The sequence below is a fragment of the Falco cherrug genome, chromosome 10 (genome assembly GCF_023634085.1).
Source record: "Falco cherrug isolate bFalChe1 chromosome 10, bFalChe1.pri, whole genome shotgun sequence".
NCBI lineage: Eukaryota > Metazoa > Chordata > Aves > Falconiformes > Falconidae > Falco > Falco cherrug.
This window is the reverse complement of record NC_073706.1, coordinates 6765584-6784926: the sequence shown is the minus strand read 5'-3', so window position 1 is coordinate 6784926 and position 19343 is coordinate 6765584. Positions and strand designations below refer to the sequence as shown.

The 19343-nt window shown below is 35.3% G+C and overlaps 1 protein-coding gene across 4 annotated transcripts in view; it reads right to left on the bottom strand.

Moving 5' to 3' along the window:
* The window catches only part of NCOA3 (nuclear receptor coactivator 3), an 81884-nt gene that overhangs the window by 18858 nt on the left and 43683 nt on the right, over positions 1-19343 (bottom strand). For all 4 annotated transcript variants that reach the window (XM_014279829.3, XM_014279830.3, XM_027805200.2 and 1 more), the window contains exons 3-5: positions 9681-9756; positions 2915-3022; positions 1111-1283 (exon numbers count right to left, since the gene is read on the bottom strand). In XM_014279829.3, the coding sequence (XP_014135304.2) occupies positions 1111-1283; positions 2915-3012 (271 nt within the window). In that variant the 5' untranslated portion in view covers positions 3013-3022; positions 9681-9756. The remainder of the gene's footprint in view (positions 1-1110; positions 1284-2914; positions 3023-9680; positions 9757-19343) is intronic.

Genomic DNA, 19343 nt, shown 5'->3' with positions numbered 1-19343 from the left:
ACAAGATGAGTACAACATCCTAGGGGAAGATTATCACATATTCAACTCTGTAATGAAACACAATTATTACATTAGAATACACCAGATTACACTAGAAAATCCTTAAAAACAGAAGTTAAGATGAATTTTTAGAATTGTTTTAACATGTCATCAAAAGACCTGGCAATTTACCATGCCAGGCAAAATATACACCATGGTACAATTGATTATTTACACTACATCACGAAAAGGAAATAGGTACACTTGACAGGCTCTAGTCATTGGGGGGTGGAGTTGGGGACTGGGTGGTGTTTAAAAAAAATATATAATTATATATATACCCCTCACTATACATTTCAAAAAACAGGTTTGCATACACTTGCACACTATTAAAAAAAAAATAATTAAAAAAATCTTATACCACTTAGGTTCACCCTAGATGACAAAATTTCCCAAGATTTGATGCGCTGCTATTTTCTCCTTTGTTGGCTTGACTATTTCCTGAGTACTGCCAACTGCATTATTTAATTATCTGATCTCAAGCTAAATGTATTTGAAATATACTGGAGTCCAATACTTAACCATTTAGGAAGCATGTCAAACAGCACATGAAAAAAAAAAAACAAAGTCCATAAAAACACAATAGGAAAAAATAGCAATAAAAATCAGTATATCTGATTGAAAGTGTGCCCCATAAGAAACTAGGTATTTTTTTTTCAGAAATTAATTTCAAAGCATTAAACTCCCTTGAAGTGAAAAATAACAGTATGTACTCTTCATAGCAGTAGGTATTTGGTATATTGTATCTGCAGCTGTTACAGTACCATCTGCTTTTAGCTTGTCTGTGGACTAGCTTAAACTTCCCTGGTATTTTCCAGAAATTGATAAGAAAGGACATACAAAGTTTTAATGCCCTGATTCCCAATAAAAAGTGATGCTAAATACTTGTTTACTTTTAAACAGAACATTATTTAAGGTACATTAAAGGTTTGGTTCAAGTCAAAGTCTGAAGACTTTCTCAGTTACACACTACTATGAAAAACACTACTCAATTTCCCAAGTAACTACTGCTTTGGAAAAGGACTCACAAGAAAACAAAATCATTTCTTTTGGCTTAGCAGGGAACTGTACCTTGCTCTTTTATCTGTCGAATCTGTCTCACAGTTTCTTTTAAAATAGCACATTTGTCTGGTTTGACATTGAAATTGTCAATGTCACTCAGATTAGCAGATATCAGTTCAGCCAGTTCTTCAATGTATTTGCTTTCCTGCTCACGCCGACGCTTCTCACCACTGCAGGTCAGACTAGGAACCAAAAACATTTCATATACTTACATGCCATCATACACAAAAGCTGTGCTCCACTCTGTGAGCTTCAACGTACTTCATGTAACACCTTCAAACCTAGGCACTAGTTATTCTTCCAGCTAACAAATCTGAAGTGGGTGTGCATGTGTGTTTTGTCACACTGTTGTTTGGTTTGGGGGTTGTAGGTTTGTTTTAATAATTTTAAGTAAAAATTTATCTTAAGAGACTATGAGAAAGCTATTTTAAAAAAATCCTCCTGTGATTACTCCATTGTCAAATTTAATGTAAATAGCAATTGTTATAAAACTCTAACACACATACAGAAAGTATATTTTAACTTTAAAAGTTACTTTCGGTTTGTTTTAATTTATTAGACAAATGAAACAGAATTTTAACATTCTAAGAAATCCCTTTGGTTCACTTGTAACAAGATGACTACAGAAGGTGATACCTCAGAAGTTTCTAAGCATCAGGACAAAATGCCATCTCAAGAAAAGCAGAATCCCAGATAACCCCATGTTACTGGATAAAGTCTCTCTCCTGAAATTCCTTTTCCTATGTAGATTAATGTTCTGAGTAAAGACACTGACTACAGCCTAAATCAATACAGAGAACAGTGTCATACACAGAGTGCCACGAATAGGAAAAGGACGTCTCAAGAGAAAGGGAAGGGGCAAGTGCGGTCACACTGAGGGAATCAAAAGAGAATAAATACTCTTTGAGAAGAATCCAAGTGAAAGAGTTAGGAAAGTATGCATGGAGAAATATTAGAGAAAACAAATGACAAAGCAGGGGCTTGAAAGATAAATAAAACTAATGACAGGTGACAAACTGAAGAACAGAATTCCTGAATGGACAGGCTGACACTAGAGAAAGGGAAAGAGAAACTGGAATGGAGGACACTCAGAGAGAGACTGGGATCTGGTGGGAGAATCTGAGGACTCATACACAATCTGTTGCATAATGGAAGTAATTAGCATGGGATAGCGAGGACATAAATAGAAGGGAGAAATCTAAGTATACATGACGTCTGGTTTTTTGAAACCAAAGATAAAATTAAAATTTAAAGGTTAATACTCTTGGGAACAAGATAACACAGAACACTTAACATAGTAGAAAGCAATGAGCTTGGAGTGGGACAGAAAACTGAGTCTCTCAGATAATGACCTCTGGCAGAGTTGAGCGAGGGGCAGGAAGACAGCATAGAACGCCAAAATTTGAGATGAACTCACACAGAACTAGTCCAGAGAAACAGAAGTAAAAAAAAAAAGCTCAGCCTATTGCAGTATTCTGTGCTGACCATAACTACCTGAAATGAGGCCTGTCAAATCAATTACCAGATACAAGATGCAGCCTTTGAAATTTCTGTGAAGCAAGAACTTTTTCTGCTTTTACTTTGCAATCACATCTTCAAACAGATTCCTTATATGTTCACTCTACTATACAGCATAGTTCATCGGCTTTGGCAGATCTACACATAATAGTAAAGCTGTGTATCTTTGGAACAGAAGCTGGCCTAAAGAATTTCTCAGCTGAGAAAAATGATCATTTAGAACTTACTCTAGGCTGCAATGATAACTCAAAAATATTTTTAAAAACTCATTAAAAAAAAGTCTGTATAAACCTACCTTGCACCTGGTGTATCACAGGGCAATGGCTTGCGTTTCCTTGACTCATTGGTCAAGCTATCCAAGGAGTTTTCTCCTAATCCACTCATCTTGACCATGCATCAGCAACTAAAAGCAATACAATAAATGAATGAACGCCTCAAAATAATAACTAAAAATGCAGAGAACTTTTCCAGACAATTTCTTTATTTTTATCAGATTCATGAGTGAGTATTTTTCCTGGAAATCCATGTACCTTTCTGCTATTACAAAATAATATTTGTTTACCATTTTTTATATCTATTTGGTATTTTGCCAAAACACAGGTTTACAAAGCTTTGTATCATGAATGTTAAGCGAAATAAATGTAAAAAATGCATGTCATTGGATTCAGAGATGTTTAAAATTTTGCACCACAGTACTGGGACCACTGTATAGCTCCAATTTATCTGAAAATAAAGATTCTCAGTGTTTCAATGTGTGTTTAGATAACTTGGAAAAGAAAGTGGTAAATCAGTATGTTATGCCAAAATGTAGTTAAATACGAAGGATAAAGTTAGATATCATTAAAGAAAAAGGCAAGTGATACCCTAAGACAATGCAGGATGGATGACCGGAACACTGAAAATACAGAAATGTTGAGCAATTTCCTTTTCTGTATGCTCCTTTCTTCCCTTCATGTAACCTAACCACTGCAGCCACAAATAACTGTCATGCTTAGGAGAAAATCAATGGGCTTAAATAAGAGTTTCACACCTCGCTCAGTATAAAGCAACAGCTTACTATTACCGTCTCTAACTCAACAGGTTACTACAGTCTTAACTTCTTATCTCTTGCTAAACCTTTTAAAATGAACAGAGTTTTCTAAATCTTCGAGGACAAGGCAAGCAAAGACTTCAGAACTTGATTCCAGTTTGTTTCTGCAGCAAAGATTGGGCTAAAACCCAATAAAATAACAGGTTGCTTTTGTTAAAGTCTAGTTATTTAAAACAAGCCTGGCAGATTACATATCCATGACACTCACGTCCCCTCACTCCCAAGAGAAAGGAACACAGTCACAGAGGAGAGAACACACCTATACCAGATCCTGCTGTGCTCCAATCAATGACATGCCAAGGGAGGAAAAAAAAAATTTAATGGATCTGTGCCATATATATAGTCAAAAGTATTTTAGAACATAACTAGAACTATGAAACAATATCATAATTTGTATTTGATTTTTTGTTCCACAATGACAACAAGCCACATCTGGGAAGTTGAAAGTTTAGCATTATTTTATCCTTCTTACAGAACTTCTGAATTAAATTCAAATTCTATTTACTGCAATCTAGTTCAGACTGCAGTTCTTTACCCCATATAGCAACAACAGTATCTGGTTTTAAACAGCTAGTTAAGACAGCTATACTTGTTAGCTGGAGAGAAACTCCCCTGTAACGTATAACCCAGGCACTAATAAATCTTTCAGGGGAAAAAAAATGCTTTAAGGATCTCCACAAGCAAAAGCCATCATTACTACAGTTATTAAAAAGAACTGTCTTAGAATGACCAAATCTCTAGGAGTCAGTGATCACGTATCCTGTGATCACACTCTTTCACCTAATGAAGTTACTGTTGTGATTCAAAGCAGCTCCGCAGAACAGGCTCCATGCACCCTGGTGAACAAGTAGTTAACCACAAGTCAGCAGTACCCTTGCAAAGAAAACCAACCCCTAAGAAAGACACCTAGACAACTGCTTCCAGGACAAGACATCCAAATTGAAAAAAAAAAAGTGTATTACTTCTGATGTACTAACCTTGACTGATTGGATTTTTTTCTTACTGGCTTTTTGTGGCAAAAAAATACTGCTTTATTTCTTTCCAAAGTCTAAACTGAAAGGGCAAAGACACACAAGAACGTAATTGCATGAAGCAGCATGGGGGTTACTTGCAATAGCTGATACTGTTATTGCAGGATGTGAGCTATGGGTGGAGAATTTAAAAGGACATTCTTCTTACAGCAGTACAAACCTTGGAAAACTAGAGAGGACAGAGGACTGCTGGCTGCTCTGAGGAGCAGACACTGGATTACTCTGGCATATGTACAAAGCTCAGAAGTAAAATAGCATCTCTTTAAAGCACGAGTTCTCTTTGCAGCTCAGCGGATTTACAATGCTTACCATAAAATTGTATTCATAAGCAACCCTCATCACAACTGATAGGTATTAGGACAGGAAGGATAAAACACTTTCTACATCACAATAAAATCAAAAACAACAGTAAAACATAATCCTGCATGTGAAATAAACAATTACAAAAGATGCCTAACTCCGTAACTATGGTCATGGGCTGCAGAGGTGAAAAGTTGGGATTACATCTAAATATTTGATACAAAACCAGGATGAAGAAGACAAAACCCAATATACAGAAAGATGGATGAGCAAGCCTAAAGACCTTTATTCAGCCATATATCCCCCTCCAGGGCAAAACCCTCTCATATACATTTATAGTGGCTCACCTTATGTGAAGTTCAAGAAAAATATTCTGTTACCCCACTAGATGACAGCATAGCACTGAACAACTGCAAGGATGCTATTTTCTTCAATTCAGCAGTTGAATGAAAAACTACTCATCTGAACAAGTATGCAGTTTCCAAAACAGATTATAGAAACAGGCTATGATCATGCAAAAAACGATTATCTGAGGCTGACACTCAACAGAACGTATGACTCAAAGTCTTATGCCTACAGACCTCACGGCTAAGGCTGAATCGGGTGAGTCGCTCTGCAGGTGACACATGCACACAGCCAGCGCTGGTGCTTCCCTCCCTGTAACTGAGCCACAGCCGGAGCACAGAGCTGCAGCGTTAAGAGCTACTGCAGACAGAGAAAGGAAGCGCTTAAAATATAAGACTTAAAGATAGCTCAGGAAGGGTGTGGGCACAGCGAGTATGTCAGAAGCCAAGAGTAAATTCTGTTTAAGAGGAAGAAAGATTCAAAATACATTAAATAGTTGAGAATTAGAGCTAGGTAGGGCAGACATTTCATCAGAACGTAATTTTGCAGGTAACATTAAATGGTTTAGAATGGAAATGTCATTTCTGGTTTAACATCTACCTGTACTGACAGGTAACTCACAATATGATTAAATAGAAAAAACAAAGAATTATTACATTTTGTCTCAGAAACATGATACATACCAGAGAATACAACCCTCCTTCTATTTAAAAAAACCTTTCAGTGCCTAAGTATAGAATCTTGGAGAAGGAAGGAAAAATGAAGTAATTCATGTAGGCTGTTTCCCTACTATTACACCCAAGTTTATTCAGGCCTGAAGCTGCAGAGTTCCTGCCCATGTATTTTCCTTTCCCTCAGAGTATCATTACAAGCTGGGAAGGCATGTAATGCCGAGAACAACTCTGTAACTGTTTAGCTAAGGAAATTACAGAAGCTGCTTCCCAATACAGACGGATTTAGAGTACAAATTGTGAACAGTCAAACTAATTTCCCTGCTACAGGAAATACTCGCAGAAGAAGCTGTTATTCAGTGAGTTAATAATAAAAGAAATCACCAGTTAAAAAGTACCAGGTGTTGTATTTATTCATTGAGTATGGACCTATAATTTCTACTGGGCTAAAAAGTTTTTCCAAAAAGACATCTATTTTTGGAGTTTGGGGGAGTTTTCCTGAAGTTAAACACTATTTCAAAAGACAGCTCCAAAACACAGCTTTCAAAACCTAAAACTTTTATGCATTTTTACTACTAAAGGCAAAAAAAGTTTAACACAGTCATCTTTGTAAACTTACTTTATGAGCTAATAGGCAACAGTATTATTACTGGCTCATGAACCTATAAAGCTGGCTAGAAAGACTGCTCTGATAGTTAGGCCGCACAGTATTATCTACCCAAGCAAAGCATTTTTAAAAGAATTACAGGGCGAAATTCTATTATTTGCATAATTAAAATAAATCTAAAACCTTGTTTAATTTGACTCAATGAATAGCTCAGTTACTACATACAGGCAAATGTAAGAAATAATGTTAAGTTTGGGTAAGTATAAATTACCCAAAAGACAGGAGTGATAATCTTCGATCTCAGAATATTATTCTTATTCAGAATAATGGAAATACAGATAAGACAACAACCACTTCGATGAAAAATCTGACAATTGTTCTGCTATTTTTCTTCAAAGTTGCATGTGCAAGCTCACAAAGTGGATGGCAAACCTACTGCGTAGAAGGACAACTAATGGTGGGACTATATTATGAACGTGAGCTATCAATACATACTATTATGTACTTTTTAATGAAATTTGTAAGCAAGTATGTACTTAACATGCAAGAAGCTACAGCAGATTGCTAACATAAGGATGAAGAAATGCTGAATATAAATTCTATTTTCAAAAATTTATCTGTTCCTGGTTTATATAATTTATAGAGAAAATTCCTTGGCACTGCCAAATTTTAAGGCCAGGTACTTAATGAACAGTAATTCCTAGTATAGAATAATATTTAAATGTTTTCTAGTCTGACATCATCAGAACCAGTAACTAATTTTAATTTCTAAATTAACTGCCCATGTTATTCCACCATATTGGAATATTTTGTCATTTTCATCAAGCATTTTATAAAATAAAAGCATTTTATGCTACACTCCATTTAGCTACTGAAAACAGATGACACAAAGCCACACTTTGTTCTGTCCAATACGGTTTTCCAAAAGTTATTTGGAAAAACAAAGCCCTAGCTCTTGTCCAATGATTTAGGAAGGTATATATTTGTCTGAAATAGAGAAAGTTGAATGAAGTAAATATGTTCAGAGCCCTCTGAAGTTTATACTTCAAGCAAATTTGAGAAAAACCAAGATGAAATAAAAGATGGTTCAAAGTCTTCAAAGACAGACGTTGTTTAATTTCATTGGTTGTTAGCAGTAATGGACCACTATATACTACTGATGCTCATAACGCCACCAGTGGAGTGGAACCAAAGACAGCAGTATTTGGAGAAAAATTTCAAAATTTGCATGATTATTTGCAAATACTAACTACTATTTCTGCATTACTATTTGATTTATCTTTTCAGATAACAATCCTAAATGTTCCAAAATAACAGAGACCTTTCTGCTCATTAGTAAATGTGTTGAAAAAACATTTGTCCTTATTATAAGTTGCACGTCTACATCCTTTGCAACATACTGTATACTTTTCCAGTGCCAGGTCTATTAATTTCTCAATTAAAACCATAGATGGATTGTTAAAAAGCTACTGTTTTCTGCATGTGACAGGCAAAACAAGTCCTACTAATTATTAATCCATCCATTGCAACAATATACGTACAGCCTTCCAAACAAAACCATAGAGTTTAAAGAAATCATCAGCATTTTAAGACTAGCATTTTTCAGCCTCCCAGGGTTTCAACATTTTGACAGGGTTTGGGGGGGAAATAAAACAAAAATCTTCTACACTTCTGTCATGGACTACCAAGAAAAGGATGCACATGTCAACAATAAGTATGTTTGAAACCGGGAAAATTCATAAAGCCATTTCCTACAGAGCATTCAAGCTAAAAGAACACTTAGAAGTACTAAGCACAATAAGCAGAGTTTTCAGCTTGATACAACAGTTTCTTCCCTGATCTTACTCACCTCACCTTCACACAAATTGCAAAGCTACTAACTTAACAACATCAAGTAGATTGCTTTCTGCTAGTTCTCCAACTCAAGCATTACTCCCTCACACCCATATTCTCAGTAGTTGTAGATGAAAGATCTACATCACCAAACAGGACATGGCAACTGGGAAAGTTTTGTCCTAACTGGGGCCCAAATTACAAACAATTAGATGATTCAGATTTAATTTTTGTATTTTTTTAGCTGAAATAGTTGACCACAGACACACAGACACAAAAACAAAACCCACAAAGCACAACTATCTAATACTAATTTAAAACAGATACAAACTATTTTAAAAACCTACACATTATTTGCAAAAAAACATTTTTAATGCTTCCTTGGTCCCATGAAACCGTCAAGGTTTTCCTATACTAAATGTATGTACTCATGGTATCTTGGATGCTTGGAAGCTCTTCTGTCTGAGCTAATTTCTTGTTTGAAAAATTCACGAGGGAAAAAAGCATAAATTGGCTCTTAGCATTCCCCAGAATAAGCCAATTATGAAGAATTAAATCAAACCAGTCCTTTTCAATGAATCATGAAGATGGTCTGGACTTTTAAAAATTGTATATAAAGTTAAAATATTAAATATAATCCTCCTTTCTAAAAACCAAGACATAAGTCACACAGGTTTTTAAGATGCAAATTGTAATAACTGGTTTATGCTAAGAGAAGCCCCAAATATTTAAATTGTATTTGATATCAATAAAACTAGAGGGCATTCCGTTCAGCAACTCTGTATTCTTAGCGATTTTTTTATTTCAAACTTATATTTCTCTCAAATACACATATATAAAAAAGTATGACAGCTTTCTAGTGAAACTTCCCATTCAAAATATTCTTGCGAGTAGGAAGATTCTTTTGTTGTAAGACCAACCACAGAAACAAGTGATGTTCCCATTTACATAGACAGGAATCCACAAGAAAACAGATTTAGAAAACTAACTTTCTGCCAGCAGTAAAAGTACAGGTTTTTTCAGGTGGTTTTCTTTTTCTTTCTTTCTTTCTTTCCTCCCCACCCTTTTCTTAAGAATATGATTCTTATAGACTTACATGTACAATCTGTAAATTGTAGCTTGAAAAGTGGTAAAGGAATTAGTACTCAGGTATATACAGTCCAAATATGGAATCAGTCACTTACTTGTCCTTAGCAAACATTCAAGCACAGCATATTCTTCAGAGGCCCTTCAGAATCAGAAGTCATTTTAAGTCACATCCTGAAAAACATAAAAAGGCTGTACTTGAAAAAAAATTAGCGCTCATTTTTCAATTTTTTCATGTAATATAAATAATCTTACCAAAAAGTGAACACTCAATATTGAGATATTTTAATGTCAAACAAGTTTAAAACTCACTTGTAACTGTCATGCCTGCTATATGCTAAACAGCTCAAAAGTCAGAATCTTAACAGCACAAATGCCATCCAGTAAGCTAGATTTCTTTTCACATAAGAACTAAACACATCCATTTCAAATGTAATTTCCCCGACCCCCAACCCCCCCCCGGGGAAGAAATAACAAAACCGTTGAAGATGTTTGATCTTAGTAACTTTTAAATCTTAGTATAAAAAGCTGCAGTAGCAAATTAATTATTTTTTAAAGTTATGATTGGCAAGTAAAAATTAAGTGCATAGCCACTCCACGTCAGCCTGTAAACACTGCTTGGTACATAAGTATTACATGAGAATAGCAAACTGCTTTCAGAGCTATGAACACTCTGGTTTCTCTTACTCCATTTCTCTACGAAATTCTAGGAATGATTAATCCATATTATCATGCATTTTATACAGTCTATGATTAAGTGTACTAATTAGTGAGATTCTGGGTCTCTACAGAGAATTACAGTAACTTAGGAAAAGTTTTAAACAACAGCTGTGTGACTGAATTGATTTACTGAAAACTGCTTAAAGCCCTATGTAAAGCAGAGGCTGTTCAAGCTAATTAGAAAAATAAATTGCTCTTGGGAAATATTTATGAGACATTCACATGTAAGCACACACCATAGTCCTATCCAAAATTGAGAGTTTCAAAATTGATACTTCTACCCAGACTACTTAATAGGTAATCACTAGCAGGCAGGTAAAGGAGTTTTATTCAAGTAGCTCATTTCTTAAGAAATTAGACTGAAGCTTTTCGTATCAACTGGTTGCATATGCATTCATCTGCTGTTTTAACCATCCCTTTGACAATACTGATTGTAGCTTTATTTATACGAACTGGAATTACCAATTAGAAGGTTGATTGACAATGTGGTCACGTAAGAGTAAGCATCAAGAGTAAATTGTCTCCTAATTAAAGATTTCTATAACACCATTTTATGCTAAATCAACCTCTGCTAATCACAGAAACCAGAACAAAAGCACATACACAAAAAAGATGAAAAATCTACTAAATCTTAAGATGCAATATCAGAAACATTGGGGCATCTCGGAAAATGAAGTCCTTCAGCTGTTCCTTTCTGTAAAAATGCTAAACCAGACCTATACTACACTCAGTGATAGCTTGCTATCTAGCTTCCCTGCGATAGACTTATACCCAGCAAGGGCCATTTTCTGATTTCTCCACTGGACAGAATTTATAAAACAAAAAGATAGCATAAATTATATTCACTGTTCAGTTTGATGTGCAGGTTTTTTCCTCAAATTTCTACAACAGCTTGACAAACTGGTGAATACACCTGTGCAAGAACAGAGGCAATTCAATAAAATCATAAACAAGAGTCTCAGTGAAGTTGACCTACACAGGAGAAATGAACAGGAGAAAATCACTTAAAGGTGGAAAATTCAAACCCTCGAGTATCAAAAGGATTCTGTATGACTGGAAATATAAGGGGAAACAGAAGAACTCTGAAAATGTATTAAGTTGAAGACCACACAAAAATCTTAACACTATTCAAATTAGTTTTAGAATATTCCCCTTATATTCCTCTCAAGTAAATACTAATTCCATGGTTGTCAATAACTGAGCTGCTTAAACAGAAAATGAAATAGAACTTCTCAAAGAAGTACTGCAGTAATGTCACTAAAAAATAACCTTCTGAATAACCTGAAGGCCCTTGAAGGGTTAGGAAAGCATCTAGAGCAGCATTTGCACTCATTTGATCTGGACAAACACTGCAGAGGACCATCCTATGATAACAGTCAACTGGCAGGGCAACCTAGAAAGATATTCTAAATTCTGTTCAAAAGACCAGGATGAAATTAAAACAACCTGAAGCAGGGATGAAAACGCTTCCCAGTAAACCAAAAAGTTATCACCAAATAAGCTATGATAAACTATTGCCACATATCAAAAGAAAATTAGACCCAAGTTACTACCACTATGAATAAAACAGGATATTAAAATAAATAATTATATTGTTATAATCGACAACATTTAAACAAGAAAATATGTCCCTCTTTCAATACTTGGTCTGTTCTTGCTAATGAAAGCCAGAACTCTTAACATATTGAAAGCTGACCATTCAATTGTTACCCCTACTCTAAATCTACATGCTTTATCTTCTGAGTACAGAGGTAACAGCCAACTGCTTAACTTTTTAAATACAAAACAAATAGTTTATTTCAACATTGTTTTCTGTTCCGCTTCACATGAATCAGTGTAGGTTATTAGAGTGCCTGTATCAAAGCACAGTCACGCACTAAGCGATTGCCAGTCTCAGAGTCAGTATTATTCTAGGAAGCTTGGCACTGGGGGCTGTGCAGCCAGCTTCTCCATCAGCTCTCACCATACCAGTACCACTTTCGACATGTGAGCATACTAGTTCCTGTCTAAAAGGTGCTCAACCAAAAAACAAGAGTGCTCAAGCAAAAACATTGGTTTGTTTTGATGTCAGTGAGTTCAATACAATGACCTTTGACTGATTTCCCCACCTTCAGGATGAGCCACTGATACTCAGTTAATCCCGTACAGAAACTAGCCATCCAGCATAGTCTGGCTACCAATAATTCAAGTGTACACACAGTCCAGTTTGCAATCCCATTTTTAAAACACATACAAGAATGAACATTACATTACAATTTGGATGAGATGGCTAAGTGACAAGCCATATTGTTGCCTGTGGCACAGACAACGATAAATGACACAGCTAAAGCTATACTGTTTTTAAGGTTAAAAATATACATATATATTCATAGTCAAATGTGCCAGATATGGTAAACACAATGTTTACTTTTTGAAAGAAGACATAAAAAGCATCTGTAATCCTCCTTAAATTTTTCAGAGATAATGTGCCTGTTTACAAATGAAATCGAATGCAATGTACTACAGCTGTGTGAATCTGAGAGTACAATGTAACAAACCACTGAAACAGATGAGACTCAAGTACACTGAGTTAATAAAGAGACTTTGGTGTACTAAAAAGTCTTAACTTTTAAGGTTAAAGCCAATATACTTACATTATAAAGCAAACAGCAAATTATATTGTATTGATACATCATTCCCCTAAACTAGCACTCCTATCAGTACAATAACTAATAAAATACTATTCCAAAACATACACATTTCATCATTCTCAACTTTTTTTTTCCACCTCACCTCCACACCCTCAGCCAAAAAGGTCATTTACTAGATAATAAATACCTGACTCAGACGGAGACTTCACTGAATCAGGACTGTCAGATTCAGTCTGAGCGAAAAAAGTGCCACCTATAATGTGGTAGCCAATGAAGCACACCTTGTTGCAACATGTTAAATATTCTTAACTCAGCACACATCCTTTTTATATTGTATGTTCTGTCTTCGGAAGACTATAATTTTTCAGGCCTTGTCAGGTTTCATTTACCAGCTCCCCTGCAGTGTTTAGTAAGCACTATGCACTCCTCGGTTATTTTTCAGACATGACAATTAACTTGAGCCTTGTTCACTTTGCATATATTAAAATGACAGGACACTTTCAGTTAAAGGATGGTCAGAAGTGGAAAAAGCTCAGAGTGCTTTTCCTGTTCCTCTGATAAATAATGCGTGTGCTCTATTTATAGAATGTCACTACTTGTTAATTTGTTTCCTATACATCCCTCTTTGCTAGTCACAGCAATAGATACAGGACCCTGTTACAACAAACAAAATGTATGAAAGATAAAAGGGGAGCTCCAGTGAACTTGCTGTTATAAAAAAAGACTAGTCTTTATCCTTAATGCCTTCACCATATGCTGTCGAACACTTGTAAAAATTTCTACCTGTCAGCTCCTGCACAAAGCACTGTGGAACAGTGGTTCCCGCATTTCATCACGGCTCCAAAGGCACGCGAGCCACATTCTAGGCTCAGAACAACTGCTGCCCTCATAACCCAGCTGTGAAAAGGTATTGAACTTCCTTGGCTAGATGGCCTTGTCAGGATAACTCTTGTAAGTAAAAAGCAATTGGGCATAATGCAGCCATATCACCTACTTGCATGCCACTGGCAACAAGAATTGGTATGCTCAAACACAGCAGGCCAAAAATAATACTGAAGGGAGTCTTTAATCTTTACTGATTTTCAAGCCACTGTACTGGAAGAATTATATTGGGCTTTCAATATAGCTGATGGCATAGTATTTTTTAGAATATATTTATAAAGTTTTTAACATAAGTAAGTCCTTACAGACTTGTATCCAGAAGAGTTAGCAAACAGTTATTTAAAAAAATAATTTAAAAATTAATAAATATATATATATATATAAAGAAAAAAAACCCCTAACTCAAATACCACGAAGAAACAGGATGTGATACCTGGGCTACTATAATGGGATTTGATAACTACTTAACTGGTAAGAAACCACAGAACACCACCATTCTTTTCTGTATCTCCAGACACTTTAACAGCAGAAGAAACTCAGGCAAGTCAATAGTTGACTGAAATACATATGGTCTACTTAGCTTTTAAATTAATACTTAATGAAGTTCTAAAAGTGGAAAACACTTCTTCCCATCATTGTGGCCAAAACAGTGGGTACTATGGAAAGAGACTGCACTGAGACCAGTGCACAAACCTCTCTACTGTTACTAACAGCAATAACATTCCAAAAGAAAAAAAAAACAAAACTGTTTATATAAAAAGTGTCCCATTTACCAGACAAAATACCCTTGACAGAGCTCACAAGTGAATACCAACACAACAGTATTGAAGAGTCACTTTCCAGCCTAATTCATGACTCCATGCCACTTGACACATGACATAATCTGCAGACTAGTAAGAACGCAAGCTGTACAATGCATCTCTACATATTACAATGTCAGCTTAATTAGAAATAAAATTTGAATTAATTCACGTAATTTGTTAAAATGGAATTATGTAATTCTGAATTATTTGCAAAATCTCTCTAAATTAGAAAAGGACATCAACTAAGAGCCTTAGAACATGAAACTATGAGTCTGACCATACAAGCCTGAAAATGTTACTTTATTAGTTTTTAATCACTTCCAACTTTTTGTGTTTTGTTTTTAAGCAGATATATTAACTTACCTGATGAAAGCTTGTTTCATGCCTTATCAATATACGACTTCAATTCTTACACAATTTTGACCACTACACTTCACAATAATGTGATTATCTTTTCCATATAAACCTTAATCACTACCGTTATAAATAGAAAGTCCAATGCAAAGGGATGATTGCCAGAAACTAACAATCATACCAAATGCAAAGACAAAGCAAGAACTCCTAGTAGATCTTAGATGGGATTCACGGCACAAATTATAAAACTGGGACAACTATGTTTTATGCAGGGGAAAAAAAAAGCCACATATAAATATGGGATGGTGGTTTTTTACAGAATACAATAGCTCCTGTAAGATAACAGACTGATAGACATTTTCCAACATGATGCAATAAAAATAGAAGGGCTTTTACCTCAGCTTAACAATGACTGAGGAATTAGTTTTCCCTTACAAGGGAGGAAGCAACTTTCCAAACATAGTTTCAATATAGTTGGAATTCAATCTGTTAGTTTTCAGGAGCAAAGCTATCATTTATTTGGAGGTAGCTATACACTATCTAATACTCCAAAAGCAGGGAGTACTTACAAAATTCTTGGCGAAAACAGGATATGTAATCAACTACACTGAGTTTGTTTCACTAAATACATATGATCCCTCTCCAAGTCATCAACAAGTCCATTCTCCTTCCTGAGACTCTGAACGGGTTCACATACATTCCTATATATTATCTGCATGCATCTTTTTTGTTCTGCCATCTACCCTACCAGCATTTCATGGAAGCAAAGACTGCTTGTTAGATTTCAAAAGAGAGATAACTTAAACACAACTATAGTATTACAATTAGCATTAACAGATTTAGTGCTCTGGCATTGTTATAATTGAATCAGACCCTATCACACCAAAATCTTTCTCATTTTACTGAGATAACAGTTTTATATAAAACATGTTTAGAATGAGAACAGCTCAAAATCAGAGTTTTCCAAAGCAGCAGTTAAAAACTTCGGCAAAATATCAGCAATTTCCTTGTAAAAGCCCGTCCGCTGCAAGCTTAAATTTAGAGACAGAAGTAATTTTACATTTGGAATAAAATCTCTAACAATACCAAAAGGCCTTCAGACAAAGGGAAAAACTGACTGCTTTTGACAGAATGAAACATTTACTGTACACACTATCAGTTTCTGACATGATTTCTATTAAGTAGATGCCAAGCTTAATGCCAGCTTTTGAACTTCTACAAGTAATACTCAGAAAAGCATTCAAAACACATGAATTTGTTGCATTTTCTATAGCTACTATTAGCAATGGATGTTCATCTCCAGTATTTCCAATTTAGTCTTTGAATCATGTATGTGAATTGAAAGTATTCATCGATTCAGTAGGTATAGAAATTGGCTTCTAAGAAAACTGCTTATTTGAAGAAGTAAACACTTTCAAGTGTCAAGTTGCAGAGCAAAAATATTTTTTAAGTAAAATTGCACAGCTGAAAAAAACATTCTATTGTTTTTATATTTGCATATTAAAAAAAAACTCAATTAAAAATGAAGTCTCAATTAAAAGCTGTAAGTAACCCAAAAATTTTGCAATGATCTAACCATTCTGTTTCCCCTTTCTGCTCTGGGCAACTGTCCATCTTGGGAGATCAGATGTGATCTAGTTGATGCTCATGTGCCTTAAATAGCACTGTCATTAATCATCCCACCATACATTTAGCCTATCAGCCTGTTCAATTTATCTGCCATTTCCTACCACTTGAATAATCACAAATTATCAAGCAGCACAGAAGTTTATCAACAAGCTGGAAACCACACATCCTCAAAAAGAAGCCATGATGCTTGTGACTATTTCTACACAGCTCTTTCATATTTTGCCTTTGTAGAAGTATAGAGACTCCTGGCAGATACTGCCAACTTCCAACAAAAAAGACTGTTTTCAGCCAAACTAAGCAAGCAAGGCAAGTTCTTACATTGAGCAAAGACCTCTGAAATGAAAATGCCTGGATATTAAATACATCAGATCAAAATTTACTGGAATATTATGGCCATCAATAAAAACAGCCTCTTTGCTTCTGACTACTAAACAGCAAACCTTTCGCTTTTATGAATGACACAATATTAGGTCTGCAAAGTATGCAATCCAGTACTGCAGTTCCAAGAATCTTTCATGTTAGTGTTTAGACAACAATTTTTTGTTCCACATTTATAAGAACACAATTTGTAACATCATTTCCAAGGTTAATATCAGAAACTAGTTTGTTAAAAACTCCAATCTCTCCAGACTTCCATAGCACAAATACCAAGAAAACAACACAATATAATGCTTAATGAAATATTTTGGTTCCAGTCTTTCTGATGCTTCAAAGACAGATTTTGGTATTAGTAGCAGAGTTACACACAAACTAATTAATAGAGAGAAATAAGCCTCACCATTGATGATCTAAGTCTACAGCAGATGAGCAGGGACACAAGCCACCCAAAACACGCTCACAGTAATTACTGTCCCTCTTCCTAAAAGCTCAAAAGTCCATTCTACAAAACATACTGTCCCACACTACCTCTAGTCCTGGACAGAAGCATTGATTACCCTCTTAAAAAAGCATGCCATAAATTGTGTGGCTGCCTGTCATGAATCTGAAGACATCTGAAATACACACCACTTTCAAGGGCACAAATATTTGAGGGAATAGTATTCTTTTATTACAAAACAACAAACAATGATGGGAAGCAGCTTAAATAACTTAGCTAACATTTAGATTTAATCACAGCATCCTGTAAAACAACTTGAAACTATGCTGTATCCATGGGGGTTTTACCTTCTGAGTGCTTTCAACTTAAAAAATAGGACTAGACAACAGGCAAAACTCAGCTACAGAAGTGAAGAAGAGTGTGACCTGCTAGTATACGCTAGTTTTAACTGGAAAATAAAGTGGCCCATCATAAAAGGATGTTGGTACAAGACAGTTCAGAAATGTAATGCAAAGCACAAAACAGTTTCCTGTTTCTGTAGACGCTTGCTTTTTCTACACACAAATAGCATATTTGAGGAGCATGTTAAAAGGGAATTTATTTGCTTACAGAATAATCATTCTTAATGAGTAGAAGACCACTCTATTGCCTGCTCAACTCAAGCATCCGCATATCTGTCCAACTACTATGGTCCATGAGCAAATACAAATTGCCAACCATGACATCTCAGTGTATGGAGCCAAGAGACGTAAACACATGTGGGGTTCCAGGAGCTACATCCACACTTAAAGGTTTACACCCTAAATTCACTGTCCTGACAGACAGGAGATCTGGTATTGAGGGTAGCTAATCTCAAAACAGAACAAAAATATCTATATTCATTTTGAAATTAAAATACATAAAAATAAAAGTCTCGATTTAAAATTACTCATTCCTAATACTCCTTGTTGGTTTAACAGTAGAGGTAAACATGCCTGCTTTTAATCTCTAGAAAAAAAGCATAAATATAGCTTTAACACTCTTTCAGTTACATTTATATTTCACACTAAAACTGTGCACTCCTTTGGTGTTATTTTTAAGTCAAAGATATCTGAGATGACAAAATAGTATTTGTTGGATTAAACAAATTTTGCCATAGTTTGTCATAAATTTCCAGTATATACGAATACATAGTCAGCTAAATCTTCTTCTCACTCAAGTAGAATAATTTAAAGATTATTTGTGACCTGAATTTCTTTTTGTATAGCCTATGCCAATTTGCCTGAGAAAGGAATCAAAGGAGTAGTGGTCATTAGAGCTGCAAGAGAGAAAAGAACCCAGAAGAGTGTACACATCTGTGACATCTCAATATGAATGGAGACAATACATGCCTTATACAGCTATAAGGGAGGGTGTGGGGGAGGAAGGCTAGCAAGCCTTTTTTGTTTGTAACATAAAGATGTGAGTAATTCTGTAAAATGCAGTAAGGAAGTGTTATGTGCCATAACTAAATTAGTCTATTTCTTGCTGGGTTTCTTAGCCGACTTCAGTTTTTAGAAGAATCAAGCAGAAGTCAGGAAACAGACTCAAACACAGAGAAACAGGAAAACACCAGCCTTTTCAGAAGAAGAAAAAGTAACCAGCTAGATATGATGGACATTCTTTATAAAAGCAATCAAACAAAAAGGGCAAATCCATGAAACAAAGCCTAGCACTTCTATGGACATCCCCCCCCCCCCCCCCCGAAAAAAAAAAAAAAAATTATTGCCTGGCCATCACAGAAAGTAGATCAGAACCTTAAGAGAAATACTCAAGTAGGCAGCAGAAAACAAACAAAAAAAGATAAATTCTTACTAGAATTCACCAAACGTTCATAGATTAAAATGTCGAAGACTTTCTAAATTTAATTCCAAATTTGACATAGTATTTAGGGGATCTTTATAAGAC